Genomic DNA, 13,340 nt, shown 5'->3' with positions numbered 1-13,340 from the left:
AATCGTGAGCAAGGTTGTTTCATGAGCAAGGCATTCTAGATGAGGAACAAATTCTGCTTACTAGATTGTCTAGGAAAGGATATTGTCTAACAACACCATACTAATAGCTGTTAGCAAGACATAGATGGGTGTTGCTTAGCAACAAGAGAGAACATAATCGGCTATTTTGGACTACGCAGTTCATAAGCCGCCATGTTCGAACTTTTTTTTTGCCAAAACGTCCTGTTCCATAACCCTAAATGTGATATGTTGGAGGAGATTTAAGACGAATTAAAATTTGCACGCTAATGTTGAACCACTCTATATAAATCGTCACGATTTGAGATCGATCGTTTGATTTGGCTTTTTAACGGTGTTAGCTGGCATTGGCCAAAGAGACCTTCTCCGTTCGTTCTCGCTGCAGAATTCGCGCTGCCCAAGCGATGAATTCATTCCCCGGAGACAAGAATGATATTTACTCTACCCTTCCCCATTGCATTGTTGCAATCGTAAATGTCAAGCAAAGATCCGGGCGTTGCACCGTCGTGTCGTCGCGACGTGAGGTGATTATTTTCGTGAGCAAAATCGCTGAACTCCTCCTGCTCACTGTGCACGATCGAGCTGTGTGCGCATATCGTGCGCCCGTCACGATCCATCATCACCCGTAATCTGCCATTGGGGATAGGTTTGTTTGCAGAATGTACCCAGTGTCGGTGGAAGTACCTCCGATGCACCGGAGCGAATTCTTTGTCAAGGGATCGAGCCGATATAGACCTTTAGGGAGAACTGGCTCGGATTGGGGTGCACAGTTGTGACATTGCTGAGTTACGACATGCGATCTTTGCCATTTCGCTGTGGTTCGCTTTGGTCGATCTCTGCATTCCTCCACGGCGCAATCGAGCCCAATGTCGACGAGTTGTCGATTTGCATTTTAGATTTTGCGCCACACTTTCCGGCGGCTGTCAAACTCTGTCTCAGATCGCACACCGGCGGTGAGACAGGTATGTCGGAATAAATTCTGGCAACTTCTCTGGGACGACAACTTCACTGAGGCCGCGCCTCGTCTGGCGAATCGATGCGTTGACACCACCGTGCGTTTGTGTAGCAGCGACAGCGTCAGTTCCTGGGTCGTAAAGCTAGCAGCGAATGAATTATTTATTAGGAAGCTCAAATATTGCCGCTTCTCGGCGCCGTTTGATAGTGCAAAATTCACTTGGAATCACCTCACAAAAGAAGACCATCATCTAGAGAAGAGTCTTCTACAGGACGTTGTCGATACAGCTACTCACTGGCTGTGCAAAAGGTTTGTGGTGCTTGTTGTCGGTTTGAGAAGATACACATACGGGAACTTGAATATTTTAAATCTTTCCACGGGTAACGGCTTGCCAACGGTTGCGCAGGCTTACAATTTGGCTGTGGAACAGGAAATTTGCATACGCGAACGTTGGATAGCCTGGAAGTATGACACTACACGCAGGTTTGATTATTCCCAAGGCAGTAGATTGACGGTTTGGGCTCCGTGCAGTTTTCACGTTTGTATCCGCTATATCGTTATGTTTTTTTGTGTGCAAGCTATAGGTAACTTTTTTTATGTGCATTTTGCGGAAGGTCTAATTGTATACGCTCAATGTACTGTTGTTGTATCCTCCGAGTTTCTAGCCCGTGTGTGTTTAATGTGTTGCACGTGGCCTCGAGAATGACTAACGAACCGGCCGGATGGAGATGATGACGCATTCCACAGCCATGACTTATCGATGCAGATAGTTGCGACACAGAGATAACAAAGAACTGCAGCCTTGCATCTTTACAGAGCCTTATTTGAGAAGCTCGTGTATTTCATTCAGCAAAAGCACAGTTTCCATACGTTAGGAAGAATCGACAAATGCATGGCATGTCCTCTCTGTTCCTCATTTTCTTTAACGACCAAAGTTTCGACAGCTTACGAAAAACGTGGGAAATGAACAGAGATTCGGTGACGTCCCAAAAAAAACAAAAAAGCCAGCTGTTGATCGAATAGTACCGTATGGTTCTCATAAATATTGTACCGCATATCAAATGGGCACCTGCGACTGCAAACGAACGACCATGAGGTGGAAAACCGATGCGAGTGAATCAACACGCGTGAACAAACCAGATACTGGCAGAATGCTGTCGAACATGTTATTTTTTCGTGCGATACACATCAATTACGATCGGACCCTAATTGATGGAGCAAATGGCGCGGCACCCTCTTGCGGATGGTTGGGCGTGGAAAATCCTACCTCTCTTGTCACCCCTTGCCACAAGGGATGGACGCGATAAGACGCGAAAGTCGCCGAAGTTCAGGAGGTGGTAGACGACCAGTTGGTCGAGGAAAGGACCACCACCGATTAGGTTAGCACATCATCACACACGACTGATAATGAAGCGGTGTTTTGGGTGCGCGTTCTCGTTTCGATTGGGCCGCGTGCAATGGGAAAGTAGAAAGCGGAAGTGCCGTGGAAGGGTCCGTTGTATCCATCGCCGGTAATGAACACGGCACGGAACGTTGAGGCTACCGTGTATTTACACAACGACCTCTGTTTAGCGGGGTTTTTTTGGGGAAAAGATCGCGCGATCGTCATAGGCAGAACGTCTAATGTGGGTCATGTAGGGAGGTGCATGCTTTTCATCACACCCTTATATTTTCTCTTTCTTTTCCTTTTCTTCTCCGCCATTGGCATGACGTGGAGAAAACAGTCATCCAGGGTATGCTTGTTTAAGGGCTCTTAGGTGGGGCGCTTCTTTCCCGCTGACGGAAAGTATCAATTGCGTCCGATCTTGACGGATTTGATCGTATCCCTAAAGCCCTCTCATTGTGCCGAAAAATGGGGGCTCGTTGTTTTATCCGTCCAGCCGGCCGTTCGTTGTTGTCTTATTGCTTCTCCTTTCGCCTAGGGCTGTCAGTGGAGTGGCTGTGGATTAATATGCTACTTCTGAAGGCACGCATCCAACGAATCATCAACACCACCTCGCAAGGGCTGTGAAAATAATCTCCCTCAAGCAGCGATTCCGCTTTGATGGCGTTGCAAACGGCGAGTAATGGATAGAGAGAGAAAGAGAGAGAGAGAGAGAGAGAGAGAGAGAGAGAGAGAGAGATCGAGTGCTTGGGGCGGTGTAAATTTTTCCCGAGATCGATAACCGAAAATGAGCACTCAAATCAGCATTGCGATTATCTGTTTCACCCTACCCAGCTTCCCCAGGATCGGGCCTTCCGCAAACACAGCTCTGTGATCATCATCCGGCACTGAGCGGTGGGAAAGAAGATGATCGCGAAGGAAGGGAACCAGTGGCCATTGCTGGAGATTGGGAGGGTTTTTCGGGAGTTATTTGCCCACTGGCGGTTGATGAAGCTACATACTCCGACCGGAAGTCGGTGAAGTGATCAACCGGATTGTGTGGAGCTTCGCCAAGGTGCGGTGTGGGGCCACATCACGCGTTTCCTTCTCCTTCTTGGCCGCTGGCTCACTTTGGGTCAAGTGGCGGAGTCTGTTTGCAAATTGCCAATTCCGGGCGCCTTTTCCCGTTTCCAGCGAGTGTGCAAATATACACTTTTCTGAGGAGGCGAAATAAAAAAGGAACAACAATAAAACAACACAGGAACACAGGCAACATAAAATGGGCGCGCTGTGCTGGGAAAGAAAAGCGGCTTGCGAAGGCCACTTTTCTTCGTTGGCTTTACGGGAAAAATAATTTGAGGCATGTTGCGGAATGTATGAAGTAATGGGGCTCCTCGCGAATTTGCGAATGCTTCTTATCTGCCTTTTTTTTTGCTATTCGCTATTGGCCGGCCTCTCTCTCGCTCTCTCTTCATTCCTACAATAAGAACCAACACCCCAACGTACGGGGGAACTTACTTTCGAATCAATTTGCAGTGGTTGCTAGTGTTGCTGCTGCCTTCGATTATTCGAAGGTATCCGTTAGTTCTGTGTAAAATCAAAAGTCATTCCTCGGCACCGTTCGGTGGCGAAAATTGAGTTGTTTCCAAACGATCGGTTGCAAGGTCCACGACCACGATGACAAAGAGTCGCGCGAATGCGCAAACCTGTTCTGGTTTGCGAATCCGGTTCGCTAAAGATTCTCGTACAACGTACAGATCACTCGACGGGGTAGTCTCGCGGGCAGACTAGTATAGAAGAAGCTGAAGAAGGAGAAGCAAAAAAAAAGGTTACTCCACCAGCCAACGTCACACGCCCTGGCTCAAGTTGGCGGGTTACGCTCTCTTTTTATTCTACGAGCCCCCCCCCCAGCTACAGCGAGCGACAACTAAAGGAACTGGATCTGGAACTGGAACCTGCAGTGGATTCTTTGTTGGGTTGTGTTTCGGGTTTTTTTGTTATCCTACGTGTGTCACTTCCAACCACTCATTTCACATTCTGCAAGAAATTTTGCAGTCTCCAAGGACATTAAGTCTACGATCGCACCAGATGAAGGTTGGTTTTTTTGGTTGCTGTCCTTCCCTTGCTTCCCTCGCGAAACCAACCCGATACGGTGCGTGGAGTGCTCTGTTGAAGTGAATTAATTTTTAAACAAAAACTCGCCACCTTCGAGGACACTTCACGGTGTGGCTGGCTGGCAATGGGACAACTTTCGTTGTATCGATCAATGCGCGCCTGTCATTTTGCGATCCTTTTGCCGCTCCCGCCGGGCGTGTGTCTTTTTCGATTTAGACGTCTCTGGAATTGGTCGCCGAGCCATAATTACACAGATTCCAGTGCAACGATGTTGCTACCGTGGTTTGCTGAGTGATGTAGCCCAAAGAAACTGTCCTTGATGGATGGTCTTTTTTTTTCCTTTCGATGAAATGAAGGCGCATCGGATTGACGGATCGACGTGTGGCGAAGGGACAACTTCTGAAACCTTCACAGGACGACTCGTGCATCTGACCGAAAATGGGACCCCCCCCCCCACACACACACACACACAGTTCATGACTTGGTGCCATACGCGTACCACAGCAGGCTGGAGCGTCAGGCTGGGTTACGTGACATTATCGCATTTAAAAAAAGGGCAACCAACCCACCCTGTGCCGTTTACTGCCGGTGGGGAAATTTGATGCCGCCTCCACACATGTAAAGTCCGTCACGCTCCGAGGGCTTCCCTCGTCGATGTACCGCGTCCGTCCGTCTGTCCTTTCCCTCATCCGCCATTTTGTAACGTGGCATTGCCGCAATTGTCCGCAGTGATTTCGGTCCTTCCGGTTGACGGTACTCGGGACGGGGGCACCCTGTAGTTGACGCGGCCGTTACGCACAATAATCTTCCGACTCCCCTCCCTTCCACCCGATCTAGTCCAGGCTTGCTACCTCCCAGGGGGTGGGTGAAATATTATGAAATTTCGGAATTAGTTACGCATCGATTGCGCGGCGGTGGCTCGCCCCCGGCGCAAAATTGATAGCTGGGCGGGGTGCGCTATGTTTCCACGATTCGATGAGGATAGTACGCGCGTTGTTTAACAAACCAGGTAATAATAATAGACCACCGGCCGTTGCGAACTTCGAGCTGGAGAGCGAAGTCATTCACTCATTGACCAGAGACCCTCCGATGCCAGTTATGTGCTAGGTGTATAGGAAGCACTGCCGTAAAAGAAAACAACAGACAAATGCAATGGTTGGTGAAGAAACCCTTCAAGATGATGACTGTCCATGCTAGGAAACGTAGCTATCTTTCTCTCCCCCTGGGGGTGTAGGTCAGCTCTGTAGAAGGGGCGCATCTGCAAAGTGCACCCTAACAACTACTTTTACGGTGTGTGGCCGAGGTGTAAATTTCTGCACAATAAAGAAGAAGCTGTTCAGCATTAAGAGCCTCTTGCTCCATTGCGGCGGCCTTCTTCTTTGGCGTAGAGCGGTGGAAAATAGGCGGAAATACTCTCACGAAGCACACGGCGGAGCGCATCGATCGCCGGAGTTGAGTTGTTGCCTCAAGGAAGGGAAGCCCTGGTGCTGTTACTGCGCGCACCCATCATCATCATCTTCGACAGAAGAGGCATGCGCAGGCCTCTTTGTTCGAAGGGAACCGGTTCTCGTATCTCTCCCATGGTGGGGATGCAGAAGGACGACGACGGTGACGCCGATGAAGAAAGGAGGTAGCGGGAGGGAAAGGGAGGAGGATCGACGGGGTCGCGAACTGCCTTGAACTTATTTCATATCGCGCGAGCCCACAACAGGGGAGAGAGCGGTCGTCGGGCCCGCAGGCTTGTGTTGCGGAAATTCGCAAACGGATGAGGCATCTGCTGCTCAGCTGGAAAAGAGGGGTTTGTTCTTTAATGCAAAAAGTGGATGACGTGACCCTGCGAGGCAACTTTTTATCCCTCGCATGTGGTGGCATTAATTTTCATTTTTATGTGGCTAGCTGCTACTACGGCTAGTTTTCTAGATGCTTCAGATTCAGATACTGACATAATATGTCGCAAATCGGTGGCATGTTTTTGTTGTATTTAACTTGAACTCTCAGAATTTATTTTCTACAAATGTCACTCGTGTTACTTGACAGCTGTCAAACGTGGCACCTGCTGTTCCGTGCTCAGTAGGCGTTGCAAATCTGATTTTATCTCGTCCCAATCCACTCCGAATCAATGCCATTTCATTTCAGAAGCAAATTGAATTGAACTTTAATTTTAAAAGGCTACAGACCGCCTCCTATTCTTGTTCGGGTGCACCGATGTCCAAAGCGCCCGTGATATTTCATTTCATGAGGGGTGAAAAAAGTAACTAAAATGAAGCAAAAAAAAAAAAACACCCAAACTCCGATAGTAATAGCCGGCCCCGTTCGCTCTAGACAGGCCTACGTTCACTGCCGTAAAAAGTCAACCAACCTGTGCGCGATCGCGGCGTATAAAGGCGTACCGCGTGTGCCAACTATCGCGCGAACAAAAAGGAATTCCTCGACACCCTGCTCCCAACTGGCGGCCTCTCTTGCCCCGAGCTATGGAGGGCGATTACTCTCGACAACCTTTGTGCCACTTAGTCACCGGTGGTGGCGTTCGTTGTTCGTTGACATTGCCTTTTATGCTCCCTTCAGACCGCGTGTTCCTCACCACGCCGTAAACGCTAATGACTATGTACCGTACTACGCGCGCTCGAGCACATGGGAGGACAATGACATCGATCGTGGGTCTCGTAGATCTCGCGATGGTTTCGGCTTATTAGCCGTGGTTTATCTGTTTCGTGTAGATCTCTTGTCAAATGTAGTCCGCGTGTTTGGGACGGCTGTGACACGGACTGGCAAGTTAGCGGACACGTTTTTCGCTTAGAACCTTCCCAAAGTGCTTGTGTCTAGCCGATCATCACGAATCATTCCCTTGTCATCGACCTAACAGGACTTACCTGGAAGATGATGTACATCACTTGAAGACCCAAAATTGAGGAGGGTTTTGGAACAACGAGATTTAGTAGAAATAGACAAACTTTTGCAGCTCACACATTTGCACCTGGCAAACAACTAAACCCACTGGAGGAGAATAATAACGATTAATTCCATCTGCCCGAGTAGAACCGTTATCAAAGAACTCAACCACAAGAGAGAAATAATTTATGTCACAACTTGGCCGCTGTGTCGTTAGAGTACCACAATGGAGTGCTCGCGCGCCTCATTTCAGCACGGCAATATTCACCAGACGACGAAGAACTAAACCGCCAACACGAAATCCATTAGTTCGCATTATCGTGTCGTGTTCGGTGCGCATTCTGCAAAATACCGGCGCACCAAACCCAGCTGGTTGCCCGGTGAAGTCCGTCGGGATGCAGGACAATGTTTATTGCCCTTCCATCGCACGCTATTTATTATACGCTATCGTCGGTATTCGCACCATTTAGCGCAGGCTTGGAAGCCCTATCTTTGGATGCATGTACGTGATCGTTCCTTGTGTGTATCGGGTTTGTGGGCGTATAAGATGCGCATAAGAAATCTGCACCCATTAGTCACGTCCACCCGGTGTCTGGGTAGACTCCATTTGTCCGGACGCCGATCGGATTCGCAAATGCAACAGCCCATGCGGCACAACACCGGAAAAGGGAATCTCAACTGACCGGGCTTCTCGTACCATTCATCCACCATTTGATGGCTTTTTTATCCTGCCAATTATTTAACCCATTCAGGATGCGATTTACCGAGAAAGGTTTTTATCTGCTGGAGGTTTTGTTTTTTGTCGTCTGTTAGTGCAGCGATTTCACGTACGGCTGAAATACCGTCAGAAGAGGACATGACGTCGATGGTGTCGCGAGTAAAAAGGAAAGTCCTGGTTCGCGTGCCAGTTGCAATTTGCGTTCTTACTTCATCCAATTTGTGCGGTGACGCGCGCTCGAACCTGGGAGGGACAAAATGGACCACGACTGCTGCCCCTCCCTGATGGAAGCCATTTTCAAACGGTCGAGAATAGTCACGTGCCGCCATCGAGGGTGGTTCGTGGAAACCGTCGTCACTTCGAGGGCACCGACTAATAAAATATCCTCTCCACCGGTGTGTCCGGCTGATTGTCTTGCCTCATAGGACCAATGAGTATGATAAATTTAGAAGGGTTAAAAGGGTTACGCGTTGGAATGTGCGAATGATCAATCGATCGTTGGTGTAGACGTGCCGAAAGAGAGGCGTTGTTGAAACGACAATCATCGCCACCGATCGAGCGCACAAAAGCCGATCCTCCTAACGGCCATCGGTCTCACGTGCGCGCTCAATGTTTGCGCCAACGAATATTAATTACGATCGCTATCGCCGGCATATCGACAACCTTTGCCCAACCAAACGCTTTCACCCTTAAGCGTATCTGCGCAGCGACGTGGGATAACGGTTTTTGTTTGTGCTGAGGGGGGTTTATTACTTTTTGTTCGGCCCAACTCCCTCTCGCTCTCGTTGTCGAGAGAGGGATGTTGATTTTTTCGCGCATTCATTTTGTTAGTACGCAGCAATAGCGATCGAAATTGAATCGAATCGATTGATCGCCATGACGCTCTGGCTCTGTGTATGTGCTTAAGGAATTTTTTCGAAGGTACTCCTCGCCAAAAACGACTCTTTGCCAACCGAAACATAAGAACTCTGGTGCTGCTGCGGACGTGTACAAAAGACAATAAACCCATTCGAGGGTTACGTGAGCTTACCTTACTGGTTGTGGATTCTTCTATCGCAGTTTGCCATCGTAAACAATCGCGCACCATATTCGATCGATGTAATCATTCGTACGTACGTTTGTACAGCTTTGTTTTTCGGTGTTTTCGCGTTTTTACGTGTTCCGGTTCGATTCCGGCGCTTTCAACACACCAACCATGTGCGAGCTCTCTGCAGCTGTGTGTGGTGCGCTTCCTCGTCCTCGAAACTCTTTTGGCCTCGCATGTGGAAATGTGCGGATCGAATTGCGTCGAATCGCCTCATCCGTATCTGAATGTCATCTTAATTAAAGTACTCACTCAGTGCGCTTTTTGGCCACCACCGAACCTCGAGTGTCGTAATTAGATGGATAATTATCGCCGCAATCACCCTCGGCAAAAGCACACCATTTGGTCAATCTTGAAGAGGAAGACGCCAAAGCGAACGCCACCAGCCGAAAATGGGTCATTTGCATGTTATGATCATGACGATGATGATGATGATGATGATGATGATGTTATGCTTAAACTTACATGGGCCGCTTCTGGTTGTAATCAAGCCCGGAACTCGCGGTTTGCTACCGCTGGCCATCATGATGGAGCGTTTTGTGCCTCCCTTTCTGGCTGGTTCGGAGTGTTGTAAATGATTCAGTCATTAGCACGAAGTCGGCGACTGGCGTGTACCGAGGCTACCGAGATGGATCCGTTTTTAATTCACTACACTCATTTGACACCTTTTCACTCTATTTCCGTTGCTTAGGGAGTGGTTATCTTTGCAGTTAATTTGCATTTTACGTTTCGTCCACCAAAAGGAGAGGGAGTGTTAAGGAAAAGATTATTTCAATTTTCGAGATTGTTTTTCCTCCCAGCCTAAATCCGAGAGGGGATGCTTGGGAGTTTGTCCCGAGGTTCTCTCATCTTAATTAAAAGTTTAGAGTTTGTGCTGTTTATTTTTTTCCCTTTCACAAACGTACGTATCTGATTGTGTCACGTTAATTGCGGACTTCTCCTCCTGCTACTGTGTGTCGCTCGTGTCTTTCCAAAACGTTCACCCAACGGAAACAACGAAAACTCGGCCATTAAGCGTTAAGCGCATTTCTCGCCCGATTTCCGGCTTCCGTCCAGCCTGCCCACCTCCTTCGGAGAACGTTAACCTTCCTTCTGGATCGGGAAAATGGCTGGATCCGCAGGTCAACTCCCAGCGCGTGTTCCGTGACCTCATTTACTGAATCGCGAATTCCGGACGCTCACAGTCCGGCACGGTCGAGCTAATTGCTCTTTGATAACTTTTGCTAGAATTTCTAATTCACCCCCCGCAAAGTTGAACGAACGGACGAACGGCTGCGGTTGGACATTGTTTCGCGAAATCCAAAATCATCCCCCCTCGGCAAATTTGTGGTTTTCATTTCTTCTTCCCCATCCAAGACGCTCAAACGCGTTTGTTTTTTTTGTTAACGATGATGATCATTATTAAATTGTTTCCTTATCTTTTTGTCAGGCACAGTTGGTAATATTAATCGGGACATTCGTTTTGTTTTTCTTCTTTCTCCAGCCCGGCGAGTCCGGTTTCGTGGTGCTGGGCGACCTGACACTGGAAACCTCGACCGATCCGGACGACGCGTGGGCCACTGGACCGCCATCGCCGTGCAACGGTGAATTCGCCAACGCCTACATCGTGATCAATGGCAAATCGAGCATGAGAAACAAGACTAGTAGAAGTAGTAAGGTAAGTGTTGCGTGGGGATCTTTCTGGCCCAGAAATGGTCACATCTTCAACGACGGATCGAGACTTAGTAGTATCAAATGCACCTACGGATGGATCTACGCTGAGCTGATGTACAGACAGCAGGTGATGGACGAACCTTTGAGATTATCGTAGATATTTGAAATGATTCCCGATTTTCTTACTCTCGAACGCCAGCAACGGAATAGTCGCGATGGTATTGTCGCTTGACGCAGTCGTTGGGTGTTATCACAATGGATGTGTGCTTTCGTATGTATGTTTTTACCATTTCGCTATGGTAAACATTCCTTCTCCCAACCAAAACGCTTTGCAAACAGCGCTCAAGAGCCCTGGAGGGCTTGGCCGTACCGGACGATCGTGTCACGTGTGCCACCGCGGTAAATATCGCTTGTTTCCCGTTTGATGATAAGCCCATGTAGTCACCGGGTGTGTGAGGTTCGTCATTTTCCGTCCATTCCGGGCCTTGAGATGGTGTGAGAGTGCAAACTCGTGATGAGGTGAAACTTTTCTCCCCATAACGATTTTTGCGAAACGTGGCACCGTATGCCGGCGGAAAATCAACTCCCCACGTATGGAGGAAGAGCACTCCGAGTTTGCGTTTCTGCGTAAGAGTGTGTGTGTGTGTGTGTTGTGGCCCCAATGGAAAGGAAAAACCCCAGCACTAGGGGTGGGTAGGCGCATGGAGTCGAGTCGAGGCGCGAGGAAACAAACATCGGTGTGGATATTTGAGCATATATTTGAGTGTGGCCGCATGGCTGGCGGATGAGCTGGCGGATGATGGCTGGAAAATTGCTTCCATCGCGAGATAGAGAAGGCGCCCACGTCCAAGAGCGTTTCCAACAGCTTCAAACACGCACATGCTGCTGTTGCTGCTGCTGCTGCGTCTCAGCTCAATGCAGGCCAGACGGATGCGCTCAATGAAGGAAAATGAAATGGAACTCCATCGTCTGAGCGTCTGAGAGTTGGTGTGAAAGAGACAGAAATGGAAGACGAAAGCGAGAAAGGAAGTACTCTTCATTCGCACTCACACACACGTTGCACACGTTGGCCACATCATCGATTGGCGGCGACGCGGTCTCGTCTCCAGTGGAAGGTTTTGCGAGATGAAGATGAGGCTTTTTTTTTCCATTGCCTAATGAATGTTGAAACGCACTTTTCCGCCCATCGGACGGTTACGCGGGGGTAAGACTGGCGAGACGCGGGAGTTCGTGTAAAATTCCGTTTCCTTATGTTGAAAATGAGATTTTCTCCGTTCGGGTCGGAGTCGTCTGTGTGTTGCAAATGTAGTGTAACGAAAACGAGATGTGACGCCCAGACGGGGGTGATAAAGAAAAGGAGGAAAAGCTACTACCCCACTACTGCTCCACGGAGGAAAGCAAAGCGCCACGAGATTGGGGAAAATTTATCGTCATTTATCGGAGTGTGCGCCTAGCTTTGCTTGCCCGCTGGCATGAAATGGCGCGAAAGAGACCGCTGTAAATAAAGGGAGCCATTTTTTGTTCGAGCAGCCATCCGACTTTTCACGGACACGAGGACGGGAAAAGGACACTTTTAACCCAATAATTAGCCTCCTTCTGGGTGTGAGGGAGACTGGAGAATAAATTATTAGTGTCTTCGTTTGCGAGATTGCATTCTTAACGGGTATTGGCCAGCAGAAGGAAATACGAAAGTTATATTTTCGTCTCCTATCGAGATCTAAAGAGGCGAATTTTTCCTTATCTGTCACTATAAAGCGTGATAAATGGTGCAAGATATGCTTACTTCTTTCCAAAGAGAACTAAATCTTTAAATTATGTATCTCACGGTCAGAGATGGCAGCTAGGGAAAATTAAAATGTCTTTCTTTGAATGGCACAAGTTTTTTTTTTTATCCAGAAATATGCCGCATAAATCCACACCAATCTGTATGCACATTGATAGCGTATCAGATTCAATTATCGGTTAAATAGATTGATGATTGCTTGAGCACCAACACACCACCACGTAGTGATCTCCCATCATCTCATGGCATCTAAACCGCCATCGCATTAGTGCTTTGACGCCTGGAATCCTTCGACATCACACGTGAGGCTTTCAATTTCTCCGCAAACCAATTATCGCCCCACCCCGACCATCGATATTGGAACATCTCCCCATGGCGGAGTCTTGCGTGTGTACGAGTCCAATGTGAAGAGCATCCGTGCACGGACAGAAGATCCGTCCGTTCGCGAAGAAAAAGCATCCATCTTGGCACTCGGCAGCAGCACCCTTGGCGCGTGCAGCCTCTCGCCATAATGGGGAGAAACCACGGCCGGCGGCGTGCTGCGTGCGATTGGGGCGCAAGTTTTCCCCCTTTTGGCCTTGGCTTGCGGACGACACGTGGATGAAAGTGTCCACGAATGCTCGAGGAATGCTGAAACCGGACGGACGGACGAACTGCGAGTACACAAGGAGTCGCTTCTCGCGGGGACAAGATACACAACTTGTCAATCGAGCATCACTAATCATCCTTCTAAGGCTTTGGAAATCAAACATCGCACCAGTC

General features: G+C 48.7%; 1 protein-coding gene across 1 annotated transcript in view; it reads left to right on the top strand.

The window, feature by feature from the left end:
• The window catches only part of LOC128721616 (uncharacterized), a 51,265-nt gene that overhangs the window by 11,363 nt on the left and 26,562 nt on the right, over nt 1-13,340 (top strand). Inside the window, exon 4 of the mRNA XM_053815386.1 lies at nt 10,626-10,799. Coding sequence (XP_053671361.1) covers nt 10,626-10,799 — 174 coding nt within the window. The remainder of the gene's footprint in view (nt 1-10,625; nt 10,800-13,340) is intronic.

The sequence above is a fragment of the Anopheles nili genome, chromosome 2 (genome assembly GCF_943737925.1).
Source record: "Anopheles nili chromosome 2, idAnoNiliSN_F5_01, whole genome shotgun sequence".
NCBI classification, from domain to species: Eukaryota; Metazoa; Arthropoda; class Insecta; order Diptera; family Culicidae; genus Anopheles; species Anopheles nili.
The sequence above is the reverse complement of the archived record's forward strand: the minus strand, read 5'-3'. Positions and strand labels throughout refer to the sequence as shown.